Source organism: Molossus molossus, unplaced genomic scaffold (genome assembly GCF_014108415.1).
Source record: "Molossus molossus isolate mMolMol1 unplaced genomic scaffold, mMolMol1.p scaffold_m16_p_20, whole genome shotgun sequence".
Lineage (NCBI taxonomy): Eukaryota > Metazoa > Chordata > Mammalia > Chiroptera > Molossidae > Molossus > Molossus molossus.
In genome coordinates this window covers 37,427,844-37,444,800 of record NW_023425356.1, presented here as the reverse complement: position 1 = coordinate 37,444,800, position 16,957 = coordinate 37,427,844, and the positions used below count along the sequence as shown (strand labels likewise).

Here is a 16,957-nt window from a genome sequence, read left to right as displayed (position 1 = left end):
CAGATATACACACAGATATACACACAGATACACACACAGATATACACACAGATACACACAGATATTCAGACAGATGCACACACAGATATGCACACAGATACACACACACAGATACACACACAGATATACACACAGATACACACAGATATGCACACAGATACACACACACACACAGATACACACACAGATATACACACAGATACACACAAATATTCAGACAGATGCACACACAGATATGCACACAGATACACACATGGAGAGATATACACACATAAATACACAGATATATATGCAAATATATACACACAGATACACACATACAAAGATATACACACAGATATACACACAGTTACACACAGATACACACAGATATTCACAGACAGATGCACACACAGATATACATAGACAAATACATAAGATACACACACAGACACACACATGGAGAGTTATACACACATAGATACACAGATATATACACACAGATACACACATGGATATATACCTTTACACAGAGGAGGTTCGCGCTAAAAAATGTTCTTCTGGTCTCTGTTTAAATTTCATTGCCTGGAAGAGAACCTCACAGCCCACTCTGTCTAATTAGGTCCCTTTATCACTCTGTTGTTCTCCATCACTGTGCATTGTCATTTCCCTCAGAGCACATGTCACAGATGTGCGATTCTATTTTCTCTTGGTTTGTTTATTGCCTGTCTTCTCCCCTAGAAAGTAGACCCACGAGGGCAGAGCCATGCTGTCTCCTTCACCACGGGAGACTCAGGACCTGGCCCAGAGTCTAGCACATAGGAAATTTCTATAAGTGTTTGTCAAATGAATCAACTTAAAAATATAAATTGATCCAGACAAGTTGAGATAAGTTGACGGGTGATGGATCTCGGGATTAGTGGTGGATGTGGCATACACTCCCACACACCATGTCCCGGTCAAGAGGATGGAGGACAGGAGAACTGTGCCCTCCGTGACATTTCTGCTGTGCACCCATGGGGACTAGGACCTAACCGGGCTTCTCCCTCATCACAACTTCACTTCCTGACCGTCTGAAGTCATTGGGCTCATTGAATGTTAGATCTGGTGGGACCCCAGAGATTCCATCACAACCACCTGGGGAACATTTAAAGACACCGGTCTGTAGACCCTACCATTAATTTCTGCTTCTTTTAGGTCCATAATTCAGTGTAGCGTGGTGGGTCTCCAGAAACTCAAGCTTACGCCCGGACGCTGTGTGAACTTGCATCTCGATTTCGCCACCTGTAAAACAGAAATAATAACATCCCAACCTCATAGGTCTGTTGTGAGGATCCAAGTCAACAATGTGCCTAAAGCTCTTGGTGCAATGCTGGACTCAGAGTAAATACTGAATAAAGGTAGCTATTATTGTAATTATTATCTCACCACTAGTTAGCGGCTGACGTGGGGCGAGCATCCAAGCCTCCTGATCCTGGATCCACTGTTCTTTCCAACACGTCACTCTGACTGGGCACACAGCCTTCCCTCTGAGGCCAGACTCGGTCCTTGGCAAAGAGAACACGTGGCCACTGCCCTGGGACCCTCTCACCAGAGCCGTGGAAGAGCCCCGCACCTGAGACCGAAGAGCAGCGCTGCGCCCTAGAGCACAGGCGCCTGGAGAACAGGGGGTTCAGCGGTGCAGCTTCCAGGCCCTTTGGGAAGCCTTCCGGCTGCTCCTGTTGGCATTATCGTGGAACTATTGGGAACCAAAAATAGAAGTTCTTAGGGGAGCTTAATCCTCTGGGCTTTACAAAACAGCCTCTGGAGAGTTCCATGCATCAACCATCAGGGGGCACTATCCTCCCATGGAAGTGGTTGCTGACGCGGTCAGAAGTTTCCATGAAAATCCCAGCACCCTTCAGCAACCTCGTGCCCCAGCTCCGTCCTGCTCAGGACCCTGTGGCTGAGGTCCCCGCAGATCACCAGCTCCTGGTCCTAAGGGCACCTCTTGCAACTCAGCCCACTGCTCTTCTCCTTGGGGACCCTTAAGAGCAGGGACAGTTCTTGTATTTCTTTCTTTTTTTTTTTTTTTATCCTCACCCGAGGACATTTTTCCATTTTTTGTTCAGGTAGAGTGGGGGGGAGAGAGAGGAACAGAGAGAGAGAGAGAAACATCGATGTGAAGGAACACATCGAGTGGCTGCCACCCACTACAACCGACCAGGGCCGGGGACAAACTGCAACCGACGTACGTGCCCTTAGCGGTAACCGAACCCGGGTCTCTCAGGACCGCAGGCCGACGCTCTAACCGCTGAGCCAAACCGGCCAGGGCCAGTTCTTGTATTTCTTTTTCTGCATTTGTTTTTCTGGCTTCTTCCCCCACCCCACCCCTCCTCCAGGACCTAGCACGGTGCTGAACACATGCTAGGCATGCAGTATGCACCTGGTTCGTGGTGGATGGATGTGTGAGATCCTGTGTGATTAATAAATCGTGGAAAGGAAACTGCCTGAGCCCTGAGGGAATGGTGAGCGAGTGTGGAGTGACACCGATCAGAGGGTTATGGCTGATGGTTAAGGGGAGGGTCATGACCGAACGGGAAAGGGGAAGTCAGAGGGCTCAGAAAGGCAACAGATGTATTTCAGGGATCCAGGTGGTGAGAGACCACCCAGTGCTGAGGTCAAATCCATACCTCAGGGCCATGGTGGCAGCACCAGGAATATGGGGCAGATGGGCCCAGCAGCCCCCAACCACAGCTCAGCTGTCCTCCAGGTGTGAGTCGCTAGCTCCAGAGCCATTGGTAGCCTCTCCTGTCTTTGGAGTGGCTTGCAGCTGCCACCACCAGGCTGCGAGCTCCCACAAGTGGGCCTGGATCACACTGCCTCCCTCTGGGGCTCAGCACCCTGAATCCCATCACACATCCTTAGTCCAAAAGAGTCTCTTTCAAGAGAAGGTCAAGGATTTGAGAGTCTCTGCCACCAGCCCAGCATGCTGTGTCCTAATTCCTGCCCCCGGCGGGCCTCCCCTAGCAGACTCAGTCTTCAGGTATACTGAGGCAGAATGGAAAGAACACAGGATGGAAGACTCGCGTTGGACCCCAGCTCCAGGACCCATTAGCTGTGAGAGGCGTGGTTGCCCTGGCCAGTTACCTGTCCTTCCTGAGACTGTCGTCTGTAAAATGCTAGTGCTTCCTTGCAGAGGATCGAGTGCAGGAGCAAGCACTGAGGGCCAGCACACAGCTCCTGCCTCACTTAGTGAAGTACCACAGTCGCAGTCATCAGCGACATAGCAGTGGGTGTAGACAAGGGCCCACCGGGCCACAGCAACACCAACTAATGGGGTGAGTCGGTAGAGGAGGCAGGAAGCAGGGTTCGGCCGGGCGGGGCAAGTGCAGGGTGGGCTTGCTCACAGCCAAGAAAATGCAGCAAACTCCCTATCCCTGGAAGTGGGATGAGAGAGAGCAAAGGTCTCCCTCCCAAGCAAGACAGCAAGAGCATGAGTGACCAGGCCAGTTCCAAATAGGACCACACCCACCAGCCACCCACTGGGGACCTGGGGCTTCCACTCTCGGACACCGAGGGTCCCACTCCAGGCTCTGCCTCGACCTCCCCTGTCAGTCACTGGGCTTTCCCTCTCTTGGTCCTGAGAGCCCGGCTTCCCTCCCACACCTGCGGCTCACTCTGGCTCCACCTGTTGGCAGTGCTCCCCTCCCAGCACCCTCCAGTGCTCCCCTCCCAGCTCCCTCCACAGCTCATACCTCCAGCTCCCACATCCCGGGGGCCCCCAGACCTCTACTCACCCTAGAGGGGAGTCATGGTGGTGACAAGAGCAGGGTCTCAGGTGGGGCCATTCTGAGCCATGGATGGGTTTGGAAGAACAAGGCCCTGGCTGGAGGGTGGGGAGAGCCCAGAGCCAGGGGCACTGAACACCTGGGCAGAGACCCAGACAGTCTAGGTGAGGTCTGGGACAGGCTGGGCACAGTGGGCACATCTGATATGAAGCCTCTGACAGCAAGGCTGAATCTTGGGCAGATGGCCCTGAAGTGAGGCCCTGGCCCTGTCCAGGGAGCCAGAGGAGGACCTCAGTGACCCCACAGGGAACACAGGACTGATAAGGGTGAAGTCTGAACAGGCTTCCGAGCTGCGGGTCCCCAGGGAGCCACCAGAGGAGAGGCAGCTCAGATGGGTCCCCGCCTGGCCCAGATGGAACAGCTACCATTGGCGGGGGGGGGGGGGGTTCTTTCCTCTGCCTCAGGGCTTTCCCAGACCATCTATGCTGGTCGTGGTTGCCAGGGGACCCACTCACTGTTTGCACGTGTCCCCACATGACAAGGCTGCGAAGAGGCTCAGGTGCGGCAGGCCCAGGGGTGATCCTGAAAGCAATGCCCACGCGCTGGGCCGGAGACCTGGGCCGGAGACCTGGGCCGGAGGGAGGGAGCTGCTGTGGTGCCCCAGGAGGGGTCCAGGACTCAGACCCACATCCCGGAGTGTGGGTGGATGGAGGCCACCAAGGAGAAGGGTGACCTGGGTGTGGGAACACCAGTCCATCCATCTCTTCATTCATTTTATCAAACACAGGAGGTACTGGGCATTGTGCTAGGTAGTGGAGAGACAGCTGAGAACAGGGCACGTGCATCCCAGCCTGGTGGGAAGATGGACACATTGACAGGTCACACTAGAGCAGTGGGTGCTGGGTGCCATCCTGGCATGAAGGGGCCCAGGAAAGTTGCCTTGGTGAGGTGACGTCTAAGCCAAGAGAAGGCTTTGCAGGTGATGTGGACAAGGAGGAAGAGCATTCCAGGCAGAGGGAACAGCATGTGCAAGGCCGGGGAGACCGTGAGTAAAGCACCTTCTGGAGCTGAAGTTATTTAACTTCTGGAATGTGGGGTAGGGCCCAACCCCAGGGGAAGTGGCAGCTGGGCAGGGACCCAAACCATCAGGTGGAGTTGGCGTGGGACAAGCTCCACCTCCATTCAGGCACACATGGCATCGGGCCTCTGGCAACAAGACTGCAGTGTGGCCCTGGCCAGTGTGGCTCAGTGGTCGGGTATTGTCCTGTGTACCAAAAGGTCCCAATCAGGGCACACGCCTGAGTTGCCAGCTCAATCCACGGTAGGGGGCATGCGGAGCTGATCCGTGTTTCTCTCTCTCTCTCTCTCCTTTTCTTCTCTCTCTAAAATCAATAAAAACATTTCTTTTTTTTAAAATAGACTTATGTGCAGGCAATGCCATGGAGGAGAGGGGTGGGTGTCCCCATCGTCCATGGGACACTAGGAGACCCTTCAGGGCATCTGGGCAGCCAGAGTCCGAGCTGTTGGAGGGAGAGCCCTCAGGGGAGCTGGGTTCCGAGTACAGAGAGTACTCAGGAAGCAAATTTGTGTCTTAACCTGGGTTCTCCCCAAAAGCAGAGATGGGGTAGGGACTTGAGTGCAGGACTCACCTTTGGGAAGTGATGCGTGGGGTCAGGTTAGGGGACTGGGAAGAAGGAACTGGGAATTGGCTCAGCCAATTCAAGGGCGTGTTGTGGAGCTTGTTGCTGCTGGGTACCTCACCTGGGACTCTCAGTAACCTGCAGGACAAACGTTAGGGTGCGGGATTGGTGACCCCAGCCCCTGTGGGTGGAGGTTGCTCTGAGGGTGTTAACTCCTTGCACTCGCGGGGTGGGAATGCCCCAGAATGGCTCCGAGCAGCTCCCTTGGCAGAGGAGCCCGGGAAAGAAAGCTGAATCTAGCCGAGAGATTACACCATGTGTGCTGGGCTGACAAGCTGTGGAGTGGAGCATAAAAGATGAGCAACACATCGGGTATTAAATAATGCTCCAGGCAATGATTACATCTGACACCCTGGCCAGAGGCCTGCAGGGCGAACCTCTGCCCGATGGGTCAGTGTCCTGTGGCTGTGGGACAGCCTGAGCTGCCTCTCCAGGAAAGTGTGTGTAGTTTCAGGCTTTTTGCCCTGAAAGCTACATCCTTCAGAGCATGGCCAGCTGCATCTGGGCCCTGCAGGTGACCTCTGGTAATCAATCACAGGGCTCCCCGGGGAGGGCCGGCACGCACTGCCTTGCAGGGACTGGGCTCTGAGCAGGGATTTCCAGCTTTGGTGGAATGCAGAAGCATCTCATGAGCTGACAGCGTCCCGGCAGACTATGCTTATTGGAGACTGGAGCTTTGAGAAGCAGACTTTTGAAGGAAGCCAATGCAGAGGGTGAGGTTGCTCTATTCAGACCTCAGTCGGGGGTTTTAGCAGGGGGGGGAGGGTTATCCTCACCTGAGGACATTTTTGCATTTAGCTTCAGATAGAGTGAGAGGGAGAGGAGGGAAGAGAGAGAAACATTGATGTGAGAGAGACACATCCAGTGGTTGCCTCCCGCACGACCCCAACTGGGGCCGTGGACAAACTGCAACCGAGGTACATGCCCTCAGCGGGAACCGAACCTGGCCTCTCCAGTCCGCAGGTCAATGCTCCAACCGCTGAGCCAAACTGGCCAGGGCTCAGACCTCGGTTTTGCTCCCGGAAGCTACGGGTGTAGTGAGGAGGACTCCCTGCAGCAGGTGCCTGAGGATGTGAGGTCTCAGAGTCTGGGGGTCTCCTGTCCAGGACCTGGCCCAGATGCCTCCAATGACCCCACCTCTAAGACCTGAGTTGCTGGTCAGGCCCCTTTGCCCTGCTTTTTGGAGGAGGGTCAGTTCTATCGCTGACCCCTTCAAGGTATTTTTTAGATGGAGAATGGACTCCGTATTACACAGCCTTGTTTCCTGCCTTTAAGCCTCTCCTTCCTGCGGCAGGGGGCCCCATGCAACTGTGGGCCTGGGGAGCAGAGAGAGGAGGCACTGATCAGCAGGGGGCATGAAGCAGGAGGCACCCACTGTGTCCAGACCAGAGAGTCTAAGGGTGAATCCCTGGGTTCCACTCAGGAAGCTGGGAGTTTGATCGCCATCCATGACTGATGGGCCTGGAACTCCCCGAACGGGATTCTTTGTCTTGGAATTCAGGCCAAAGTTGTTTGTGTGGCCCAGGTAGTCCACACTGGGACATTTTACCCCAAAACAAATGACATAGGAATGAATACAAATGGTGAGCTGAACACTCGAGATGACTCATGGCCACCCACGTCCCGTATCACGCAGCTGTGTGTGGGCTAGGCTCCCATTCCTTACACTGAAGACTAGAGCAGAGGTCAAACCCGGTCCTCAGAAAGTCCTCCCTGAGGTGACTGGTAAGGCAAAAGGTGGCCTTTCTCCAAGTACTCCTGGGGCCATCTGCATCAGTCTCCTGGGAGCTCACTGAAAACGCAGCTCACAGGCTGTGTTCTAGAATACCTGGGGTCCGGGCATCAGCATTCTGAACAGTCACCCTAGGAGATTTTGCTGCTTAATGTATAAATTCTCTCTTGGGGGTAGCTGCTATTTATTTTAATAAAATACAAAGTTTTATGTCAAAGAAATTCATCTCTACTAGAAAATCTCCAGGATGAGGCTGTAACGCAGGGTTTCTCAACCTCAGCACAACTGACGTTTTGGACCAGATAAGTGTCGTGGAGAGCCATCCTGTGCATATAGGGTGTGTAACGACATCCCTGGACACGAGATGCCAACAGTATTTCATAGTTGTGACCACCAAAAATGTAAAAATCTCTCTAGATGTGGGGCTGGGGGTTGGAAGATGGACGATTTGTAACCTGGTGTTAATGCATTCTGGGCTATCTGGCCAGCCCAGGTGCACTGAGTGCTTCATTTGCATGTGAATAAAATAAGGTTTGCATGGGTGGACTAATGGGTCCTAGGACTCAAGAATGTCTGTTTGTTATTTTTTAGTTTCAATGTCTCTTTCTGCCCTAAAGAGCAAGAGACAAGGCTAGGCTGTATGGTTTGAAGAGATGCCATCTCAAGGAAATAATTTACATAAATCCACTTGTAACCTGGGGGAACCAATCTGCAAATAAATGGGACTCCGTCCAAAGATTTGGAGCATTTGCTCCCTTGCAAAGCTCCCCCTCACTCCAAGCAGCGTGTGCTTGTAGTTTCATTGCATTGCCCTGATCCCAGCAGGCCGAGAGATGGCATCTAGACATTGTCAAATGTCCATTAAAGGGGAAACTTCTCCCTCAAAAGGGATTTCCTCCAGAAATCTGACCTGAGTCCCATGTGCCGTGTGTCCTTCACCACCCTTGGGATGTTCTCCAGGCCAGTCTCTGCTCATACTGGACCCCAGCCCTCCTCACTTTTCAGCTACAGATGGGGGTGAAGCCAGTTCACACCATCACTCTCTCCTGGTTGTGGTGCAAAGCCAGACCCTTTAATACCTCTCTGCCCCTTTCTCCACCTCTCCAGCTAATCCTCCGGCTCTGCCACAGCTCGTGGGTGCCCCCTGCTGCCCATCCCCCCTCACTGCAGGGAAGAGAGAAAGGATGAAGGACAGCAAAGGCTGCCCCTTTATAAGTGGTGCTGATGAGGCTCCAAGGAGAGGGAGTATGTGGAAGAATCCTTCTTTTGTGAAAATAAGTTTATTTTGTGCTTCTTCTAAAGCATACATGGTCACAGGAAATTTGGCAAGTACAGAAAAATATAAAGAAGAAATAAAAGTCACCGGTTAATTCAACCACCCAGAAGGTCAATGTTGACACTTATGAGGCTGTTATTTCCACCCTGGCTGGTGTGTGGGCAGGATACACAGGTGGATAGAACACTTGACCAAGGACAATAAAGGTGTTTTACATTCCAGGTCAAATGTCTGCTTTATTCAGATCCGGGTGACCAGAGACCCAGGCAGCCCATTTTGCAGATTTCGCCCTGCAGCATCTCCCTGCCTCACCCTCCCAAACACCTGCTCCTATAGATAGAACCTCAGAACTCATCCTTGATGTCAAAATGGGGCTGGTCTTCAGGCTTGAAGTCCAGGTTGGGGCTGCCGTCCTCGTTGAGAATTCTTCGTGCCGTGTAGCCAACAATGGGATACTTGGCTTTGTACACTTTGGTGAAGACGTCATCCAGGGATTTCAGCTCCTCAGCCGTGAGGCCCGTCTTAGGGAGAAAAACCCAAGAAACGTGGTGGGTGGGGATGAGGGAATAGTGCTCGGCACAGCCTCTCGCCATCTCCGCCCTACTCTCCCCACACCCACTCCTAGTGCAAGAGAAAAAATACCTCAACAAATCAAATAACAGACTGCTGACTTTCTAAGAGACAACCCTCTGGAGAGGGATGGGGAGGGATGTGGGGGGAGCAATGGCTTCACTATTTTGCTCTTTGACTGATGTAGGAATTCAATCACAAGAACACCCAGCCTGGGGTAGGATGGGGGTGCACTGATTAATTCCCCTGCTCCCTACACTCCTCCCATTAAGATGTATACACCCTTCCCCTCCTTGATGTCTTCATTTGTTTCTGGAACGTTGCAGCTTAAGTGTCTGACTCCTCTGAGCACAGCCCGGGTGAGTGCCGGCCTTCCTGTTGGGATTACAGACACTGGAGGGGGGGCATTCTCCTTCACAGAAATATGAGCGTGGGGGAGACTTGGCTTCTCAACCTATCATCCCCTGAGCTTCGAGTGGCCTGGGGAGTGGTCTCAGAAACTAACAACAAATCTGTAAGAGGCGAGGTGGCAGGTGCAGGGTGTAAAAGGGGCTGGGGCTGCCAAAGCATGTTGGAGCCACATTGTGAAGCTTACTGAATTTGATTACAAGGTCACAGGAGTTGGGACTTGACCCTGAGGAGCCAGGGGAGGCTTCTGAGTAGGAATGCACAGCAGGATATCTACTTCAAGAAACCAGTGGACTGGAAGGTAGGCTAGTTAGGAAGCTTTGCTATTGCCCAGAGGTTAAAAAGGGGGGGGGGGGCATGGCTAAGTGGGTGGAACATTTGACAAAGGCTCATAATCTGGCTCACAGTGTCATGGGTGAGGTCTGCAGGATCCAAGGACATCTTGGCTACCCCTCTGGTGGAGTCCTTCCCGGTCAAGGCATTGTAGGGGGCTCCTCGTCCGTAAAACTCTGAGGTGGGGAGGAAGGAAAGGCTGCGAGTGTGGATGTGCACGCACAGGAGTGGTGGGGGGGGTCTGAGATCCAACCCAATCCGAAAAGAGGTTCCGGCCCTTGGAGGGGGAAGGCTGCGAGGGTGTGAAGTCCAATAGGCCCCCAGCCATCAGTGTGGATTCCACTAATGCAGAATTTGCGGTAAGTCACACATGCTGGGCTGAGAGGTGACTTTTTAAAAATAAAATATTTAAAAATATTTAAAATCCAGCCCTGGCCGGTTTGGCTCAGCGGTTGGAGTGTCGGCCTGCGGTACAGAGAGACCCGGGTTCGGTTCCCGCTAAGGGCACGTACTTCGGTTGCAGTTTGTCCCCGGCCCTGGTTGGTCGTGCGGGTGGCAGCCACTCGATGTGTCCCTTCACATCGATGTTTCTCTCTCTCTCTCTCTTCCTCTCTCTCCCTCCCGCTCTATCTGAACAAAAAATGGAAAAATGTTCTCGGGTGAGGATAAAAAAATATATATATATATTTAAAATCCAAACAAGAAAAATGTTTAGCCTTCTTAAATGTTAGTAGGACCTAGTTTATTTCTGTTCAACATCTTTTGTTTGGTATCAGACAAACAGTGAACCGGGATCACTTGTAGGTCCCAGCTGGGAAACCATGAGACAGCATTATAATGTTCTACAATGTTCTATGATCCCAACTCTTGCTAACACTTTTCCTCTCACTCCTTCAGTCAGGGTAAGTCATCAAACATGAATCTGATTCACTAGGAAAGGGAACCATGGAAGGCTCTTGAGCAGGAGCATGACTTACTAGGAAAAAACTGTTGAAGTGCAACACCGACAAAGATTGCTCACTCCAGCCCTGGCTGGTGTAGTCCAATGGTTAGAGCGTCGGCCACAAACCCAAGGGTCAAGGTTTCCATTCCCAGTCAAGGGCACATACCTGGGTTGAGGTTCAACCCCAGGCCCCAGTCAGGGAGTATGCAGGAGGCAACCAATCGGTGTCTCTCTCTTCCCCACGCCCCCTTCCACTCTCTAAAAATCAGTGGAAAAAAATATTTTCAGGTGAGGATTAACAACAACAAAAAGAGAGTGTTCATTTCATCGAGGGGAAAAGGACTTGCCCAGAGCCCCTTCCAGTGCCTACTCTGGCTGTTGGGCTCCCCAGAAATAAATAGCATAAAGCCAACCACTTACCCTTCCCAGAGGTGACATCAAACACCACTCCCTTCACTGCCATGTAGATGGGCTGATCTTCCTAGAAAGCAGGAGAGAAACTGTGAGGAGCCGAGGAGGAGCCCAGCTTGTCCATCTCCAGCTGGTAAAACCTCTTCGCGCCTGGGCTGTGCACAGGGCGGCGGCTCACAAAGCGCCTTCCCCGGCCGGCCCTCGGAGAGCTCGCCCTACCTGCAGCGCTGTGCCCACTCGCGCACACTTGGAACAGTTAGAAATGTCACAACACACCCACGGATATGCTGTTCTTTTTTAAAAGTCAGGAACTGAAGCAACTCTATGTAGGTAAAACTTCAAAAGAATATTAAATAGCCCTGGCCAGTTTGGCTCAGCGGTTAGAGCATCAGCCTGCGGTCCGGAGAGACCCGGGTTCGGTTCCCGCTAAGGGCATGTACCTCGGTTGCAGTTTGTCCCCGGCCCTGGTTGGTTGTGCGGGTGGCAGCCACTCGATGTGTCCCTTTCACGTCGATGTTTCTCTCTCTCTCTCTCTCCCTCCCACTCTATCTGTACAAAGGATGGAAAAATGTCCTCGGGTTAGGATAAAAAAAAAAAAAAAAAGAATATTAAATGATGAATTATTTAAACCATTCCCAATTTTCCTTCATCTTCGTCAACGTACATAGATGGATGTAGTCATTGTAAATGATCTATTTTATGTTTTGCTTCTTATAGGTAATATTACTTCATATAAGCATTTCCATGTATTGAAATAACCAAATGGCTGTCACTTAAATAGCTATATTTTATATTAGTGATACTGTGTACTTGTTTGTTTAGGTATTCTTCTGTTTGGGTTGTTCCTAATTTCTTAGAACTATAAATAGCAGCATTATGAATATCTTTCTACAAGTTACTAATTTGGTGAGTTATTTCTTTGAGGACTATTTCAATATGTGGAATTCCTGGGCCAAAGTATATGAACAATGTAATCAGTTGTATAGTTGACCAGTTTGTCCTTCAAAAAACCATTTATCATGCTAGGAAAATATAAGTAATGCTGTTTTTCCACAATTCTGAGAAATGTTATACTTTCTTTTTTATTTTTTTATCCTTACCCAAGGACATTTTTCCATTTTTTTGTCCAGGTAGAGTGGGAGGGAGAGAGAGGAAGAGAGAGAGATAGAGAAACATCGACATGAAAGGGACACATCGAGTGGCTGCCACCTGCACAACCAACCAAGGCCGGAGACAAACTGCAACCGAGGTACGTGCCCTTAGTGGGAACCGAACCCGGGTCTCTCTGGACCATAGGCTGACACTCTAACCACTGAGCCAAACCGGCCAGGGCTATACTTCATTTTTTTTTTTTTTTGCTGTATTCCTGTGTATACAATGTTACCTTAACTTTCTCCCAAAAGAGAATAACGAATGGTATGGATTTTCTAACTTTCATAAAGCCGGGCTCTGGTTGGGGTGACTGGCAGTTCTAGGACACCCAGGACCTGGTCTTTCCTTTGTCTGAGTCCCATCCAGGTACAGGGACACCAGTCAGGTGGCCCACAGGCTGGAGTGAGGGTGGGAATCACAGCTGGGTGTATAGAATTTCAGAATCTCCAAGAACATGCTGCTTGGCCTTCTCTAGGGTGGACCTCATAACGCTTAAGGTCAAGTGCTTTCACGACCACATTTAACAGATAGAGAAGCTGGGGCTCAGGGAAGTTAAGCAACTAGGCCAAAGAAGCATAGGTACATAACGTCACATAGCGTCTCAGGCCTCAGTTTCCCTAACTGTTAAATAGGGTAACACCTGCTGACCTTGCAGATGCTGCAGGAAAGCGTGTCCATGAGCACAGCTGGCGTAGCACAGAAGCCCAGTAAATGGGTAGTGGTTGTTATTCCCTAATCAGCTCCTACAAATAGTCCCCAGAACTTCTGTTGACTTTGTGGATGTTTGCTCTGCCTCATTTTGGGTTTGTTTTTTGTTTTTAAGCTCTTTTTAAAAATATATTTTTATTGATTTTTAGAGAGAGAAAAACATTGCCATGAGAGTGAAACATGGATCGGCTGCCCCCAAGCCACCCCCCTTCCCCTGATGGGATTGAGTCTGAAACCTGGGCATGTGCCCTGACTGGGAATCGAACCAGCGACCTTTTGGTACATGGGATGATGCCCAACCAACTGAGCCTCACTGGCCAGGGCCCTCATCTTGTTTTTAATGGCATGACTTACCCAGCTGGCAGACTGCATTTTTCTTGGGAATGATTTACTGCCTTTCCTTCACTGTGATTATTTGTTCCTCAACTTTGGTTACTTATCAAGTGGGGTTATGTATTTGCCCAGCGTCACAGAGCCAGTGAGAGGGAGGAGGTTCTGGAACCTGGTTTTGCTGTCAAATGACTTATTAGAAAAACCTTCGGGTTTTCGGAGCTTATTCAATTTCTGAATTGCATGAGCACTGTGGACCTGCTATACTGCCTCTTGCTTACATCTTTAATAATAAGTTAGTAAAAGTAATAGCAGTTAAGATTTATTCAGGCTTACTATGCTAAGACTACACCAAGCCTATGCTAAGCACTTTGCACATCACCATCTCATTTCATTCTCACAAAAACCTATATAGAGTAGGAACTCTTATTATAGCCATTATGATGGTCGGTTTCACGTGTCCAGTTATTCAACCAAACACTTACTGAGGTGTTGCTATGAAGGTATTTTATAGATGTGATCAACATCAACAATCAGTTGATTTTGAGTAAAGAAGATTATCCTGGATAATCCTAGTTGGCCTGATCACATCAGCTGAAAGGCCCTAAGAACAGAGTTGAGATTATCCTAAGGAAGAAATTCACCAGTGGGCTGTGGCATCAGCTCCAGCTCAAGGTTTCAGAACCACCCTTCCTACAGCCTGCCCTACAGATTTCAGACTTGCCTAGCCAGCCCCCATGATTACATAAACCAATTTCAACTGTCCCCCTCCTCCCTTCCTCTCTCTGCCAGTGGGTTCCATACCCAAATCCTCTTTCCTTACCCTGTTTTCATCTCAAGCTTCCCGCTCTCCTTCCCTCAGCTAAGTATCAATCAATTACATCATCTTAAAAAGCCATAGATCTTTCCTCAGTCCCCATCCTGCAGTCGCTGGTACTGCTGCTGTTCGTACCCTCCACATTGAACTCTCTTTCCTTGGGTTCTGCACCGGGGGACCCCAAGATTACCCCCATGTTTGGAGATTCACACCAAGGACTCAGAAGTCAGCAGAAGGTTGTACTCAGGATTTATTACAGTGATGTAGTAAGGATACGCAGCCTTTCGTAAAGGAAAAGGGCACAGGTAGTCCAGAGCAGTGATTTTCAGCCTTTTTAATCTCACTGCATTCACAAACTAATTACTAAACTTCTGCAGCTAGCCAAAAAATATATATTTTTGCCAATAGGACAATAAAAATAGGTATAATTTTGATTCATTAATACCAGATGGCTATTGTTGTGTTGACTGTTGTCATTTTTTTTTATCCTCACTCGAGGACATTTTTCCATTTTTTTGTTCAGATAGAGTGGGAGGGAGGGAGAGAGAGAAACATTGATGTGAAAGGGACACATCGAGTGGCCGCCATCTACACAACCCCAACCGGAGCCAGGGACAAACTGCAACTGAGGTACGTGCCCTTAGCGGGAACCAAACCCGGGTCTCTCTGGACCACAGGCTGACACTCTAACCACTGAGCCAAATCGGCCAGGGCTGTTGTCATTTTTTACTTTTGACAATCTATGGGAAAAGAGGTCAGTGCTCCTGACTCAATAGTCAGGTATTGCACGTTTTAAAAATTCCTGCAGCATACCCGTTGAAATTCGCTGGTCTGGAGGAACCTATGTGCAGACTTCCTTATGCCCTCTCCCTCCTGGGAGGGTCACACAGAGCACACTCTTCCAGCAACAAAATGCAGCAACATGTGTGCCATGTTTCTGCCCAGGGAAGCCCATTAGAGACTTGAGCCAAGGTTTTTACTGCGCCCTGGCCATGCAGGCCCTCTCTGCCAGGCAGGGTTCAATACAGACACACTTCTCGTACAAAGAGCCCAGCCTGAGCCACCCTTGTCCGCTGGGGAAGTATGGAACACCTGGAAATCCAGACACCAGCCGACAGCCACTCTTGCTAGCTAGCAGGCCCTTCAAGGAGAGCCGGCCTGCTAAGTTAACTTTCTTGCAGATTCCCTGACCCTCTACCATCTGAACATCTTGTCATATCCCAGTCTCCCTACCTCTGTGTTCTCACTGACTCAACCTTCTTCTAACCCAACCTCTCTTTATAATGGTGCCCAAACTAGCGTCACTGCCTAAGGGCCAGGTTTCTAGGTCCCCTTTCAAACCTAGTCTAAGACTATTTAACTCAGCGGTGAGGGAGCCCTGGCCAGAGGGTTTTAACACGAGAACACTGGTCCCGTTCTCATTCTACCACTAACTGGTGGCATGCCTGAGTTTCCTCCTGTGTAAAAGCAGGGAGTTGGTGTTGATCAACTCTGAAATGCTCTGGTACATGATCTCCCCACCAAAATGCCCCCTCGCCCCCCTATGACCCTTCTCATGTGCAGCATCTAGTTTCCACACCTCCAAGCCTCAGCCCAAATAGACAGGTGATTGTGAGGTGTTTCCTAGACACCTCCAGACTCCTGCCTGATGTGGTATGTTGGGGGGAATCTTTCCCTCAGCTCCGATCTCCCCCTCGACCCGCCTCCTGCCCAGCCCCAGGGGCACCGGCATGAACAGCAGGTTTGAGGAGTCAGCTGCAGAGGAAACCTGGGACACAGGGGCAGGAAAACCGAAGTGCGGGGAAAGCCTGGATCATCCCTGGGCGAGCCCCAATTCTCACCCAGGAGCAGGCTTTGTCCCTCCCTCTCTCGCCTGCCACTCCCCTCGAAGAGTAGGTAGAAGTGTCTGCCCCCTAAAATTATGAGGTTCCTTATAGACCACCAGCCAAATTGCGTCTTAAGGTGGCAGCTTGTGGGAAAAGAGAGGGAAGCCCCGGGTGGGACTATCTGGTTTGGTGAAGGGGGGAAGCAGGGCGCCCCCACAGCTGAGGATATCTCCAGGCCATCCGGGCTCGGAGAGAGGAGGCCCGGCAGGCCTGGCGCCCAGCTCAGAGCCCGGGCTCCGGGAGGGGGCGCCCGCCGGGCCCAGGCTTCCTCCAGGGCGTCGGCGGCCTTGGGGCCCGGGACTCCCTCACCTCGAGAACGGACGGCCCCGGGGCCCTCGGCCGCACTCCCCGCGTACCTCCTCCCCGCCGTAGTGGGCCAGCTCCTCCTCGGTGAAGAGCCGCACCGGGGGCCCCCGCTCGGCGGGGCGCGGCGTCTGCCCGGCCCCGACTGCGGGCAGCCCCGGGGCCAGCGCCAGGACCAGGGCCAGTGCGGCCAGCGGTCGCAGCCGCCGCCCAGGCGCCGGGCCCGCCATGCTGAGCGCGCCGAGCTGGGCCAGGGGCAGCCAGGGCAGCCGGCCCACTCTCCCGCCCACGGCCCAGACCCCGCCCCCTCCCGCCCACGGCCCAGACCCCGCCCCCTACGGCCCAGACCCCGCCCCCTCCCTCCGTCTGCGGCCCAGACCCCGCCCCCTCCCGCCCACTGCCCAGACCCCGCCCCCTCCCGCCCACTGCCCAGACCCCGGCCCTCTGGCCCGCGTCCCGGACTGGAGTTGGCCTGCACCGCGCTGCTGGGAACTTGCACCAGGGCTTTAACCCGACGCTCCAGACTCCAAACTGCGGACTGGAAGTTGAGCCAAAGAGCCACGTAGGTTACAGAAGTTCCTTGATAGATGACACAGCCCAGCATGCCAGACCCTGGGAAGGTATACAGGGCTGGGCGAA

General features: G+C 51.8%; 1 protein-coding gene across 1 annotated transcript; it reads right to left on the bottom strand.

Annotated features, from left to right (window-relative positions):
* Positions 1-8,673: 8,673 nt before the first annotated feature.
* On the bottom strand, positions 8,674-16,603 carry NENF (neudesin neurotrophic factor). Its single transcript, XM_036273024.1, has 4 exons — positions 16,372-16,603; positions 11,132-11,192; positions 9,841-9,944; positions 8,674-8,978 (listed from the first exon to the last, which is right to left on the bottom strand). Exons 1-4 carry the CDS (start codon positions 16,546-16,548, stop codon positions 8,802-8,804), a joined length of 519 nt encoding a protein of 172 aa, XP_036128917.1. The 5' UTR covers positions 16,549-16,603; the 3' UTR covers positions 8,674-8,801.
* Positions 16,604-16,957: the final 354 nt, after the last annotated feature.

Excerpts from the sequence above, each read along its gene's own strand:
- NENF (XM_036273024.1), bottom strand. The coding sequence starts at position 16,548 with ATGGCGGGCCCGGCGCCTGGGCGGCGGCTGCGACCGCTGGCCGCACTG. Across the intron at positions 11,193-16,371 it reads CCCACTACGGCGGGGAGGAG|GAAGATCAGCCCATCTACAT; the intron begins GTACGCGGGGAG and ends CCTGCTTTCTAG. Across the intron at positions 8,979-9,840 it reads CAGACCTCACCCATGACACT|ACGGGCCTCACGGCTGAGGA; the intron begins GTGAGCCAGATT and ends TTTCTCCCTAAG.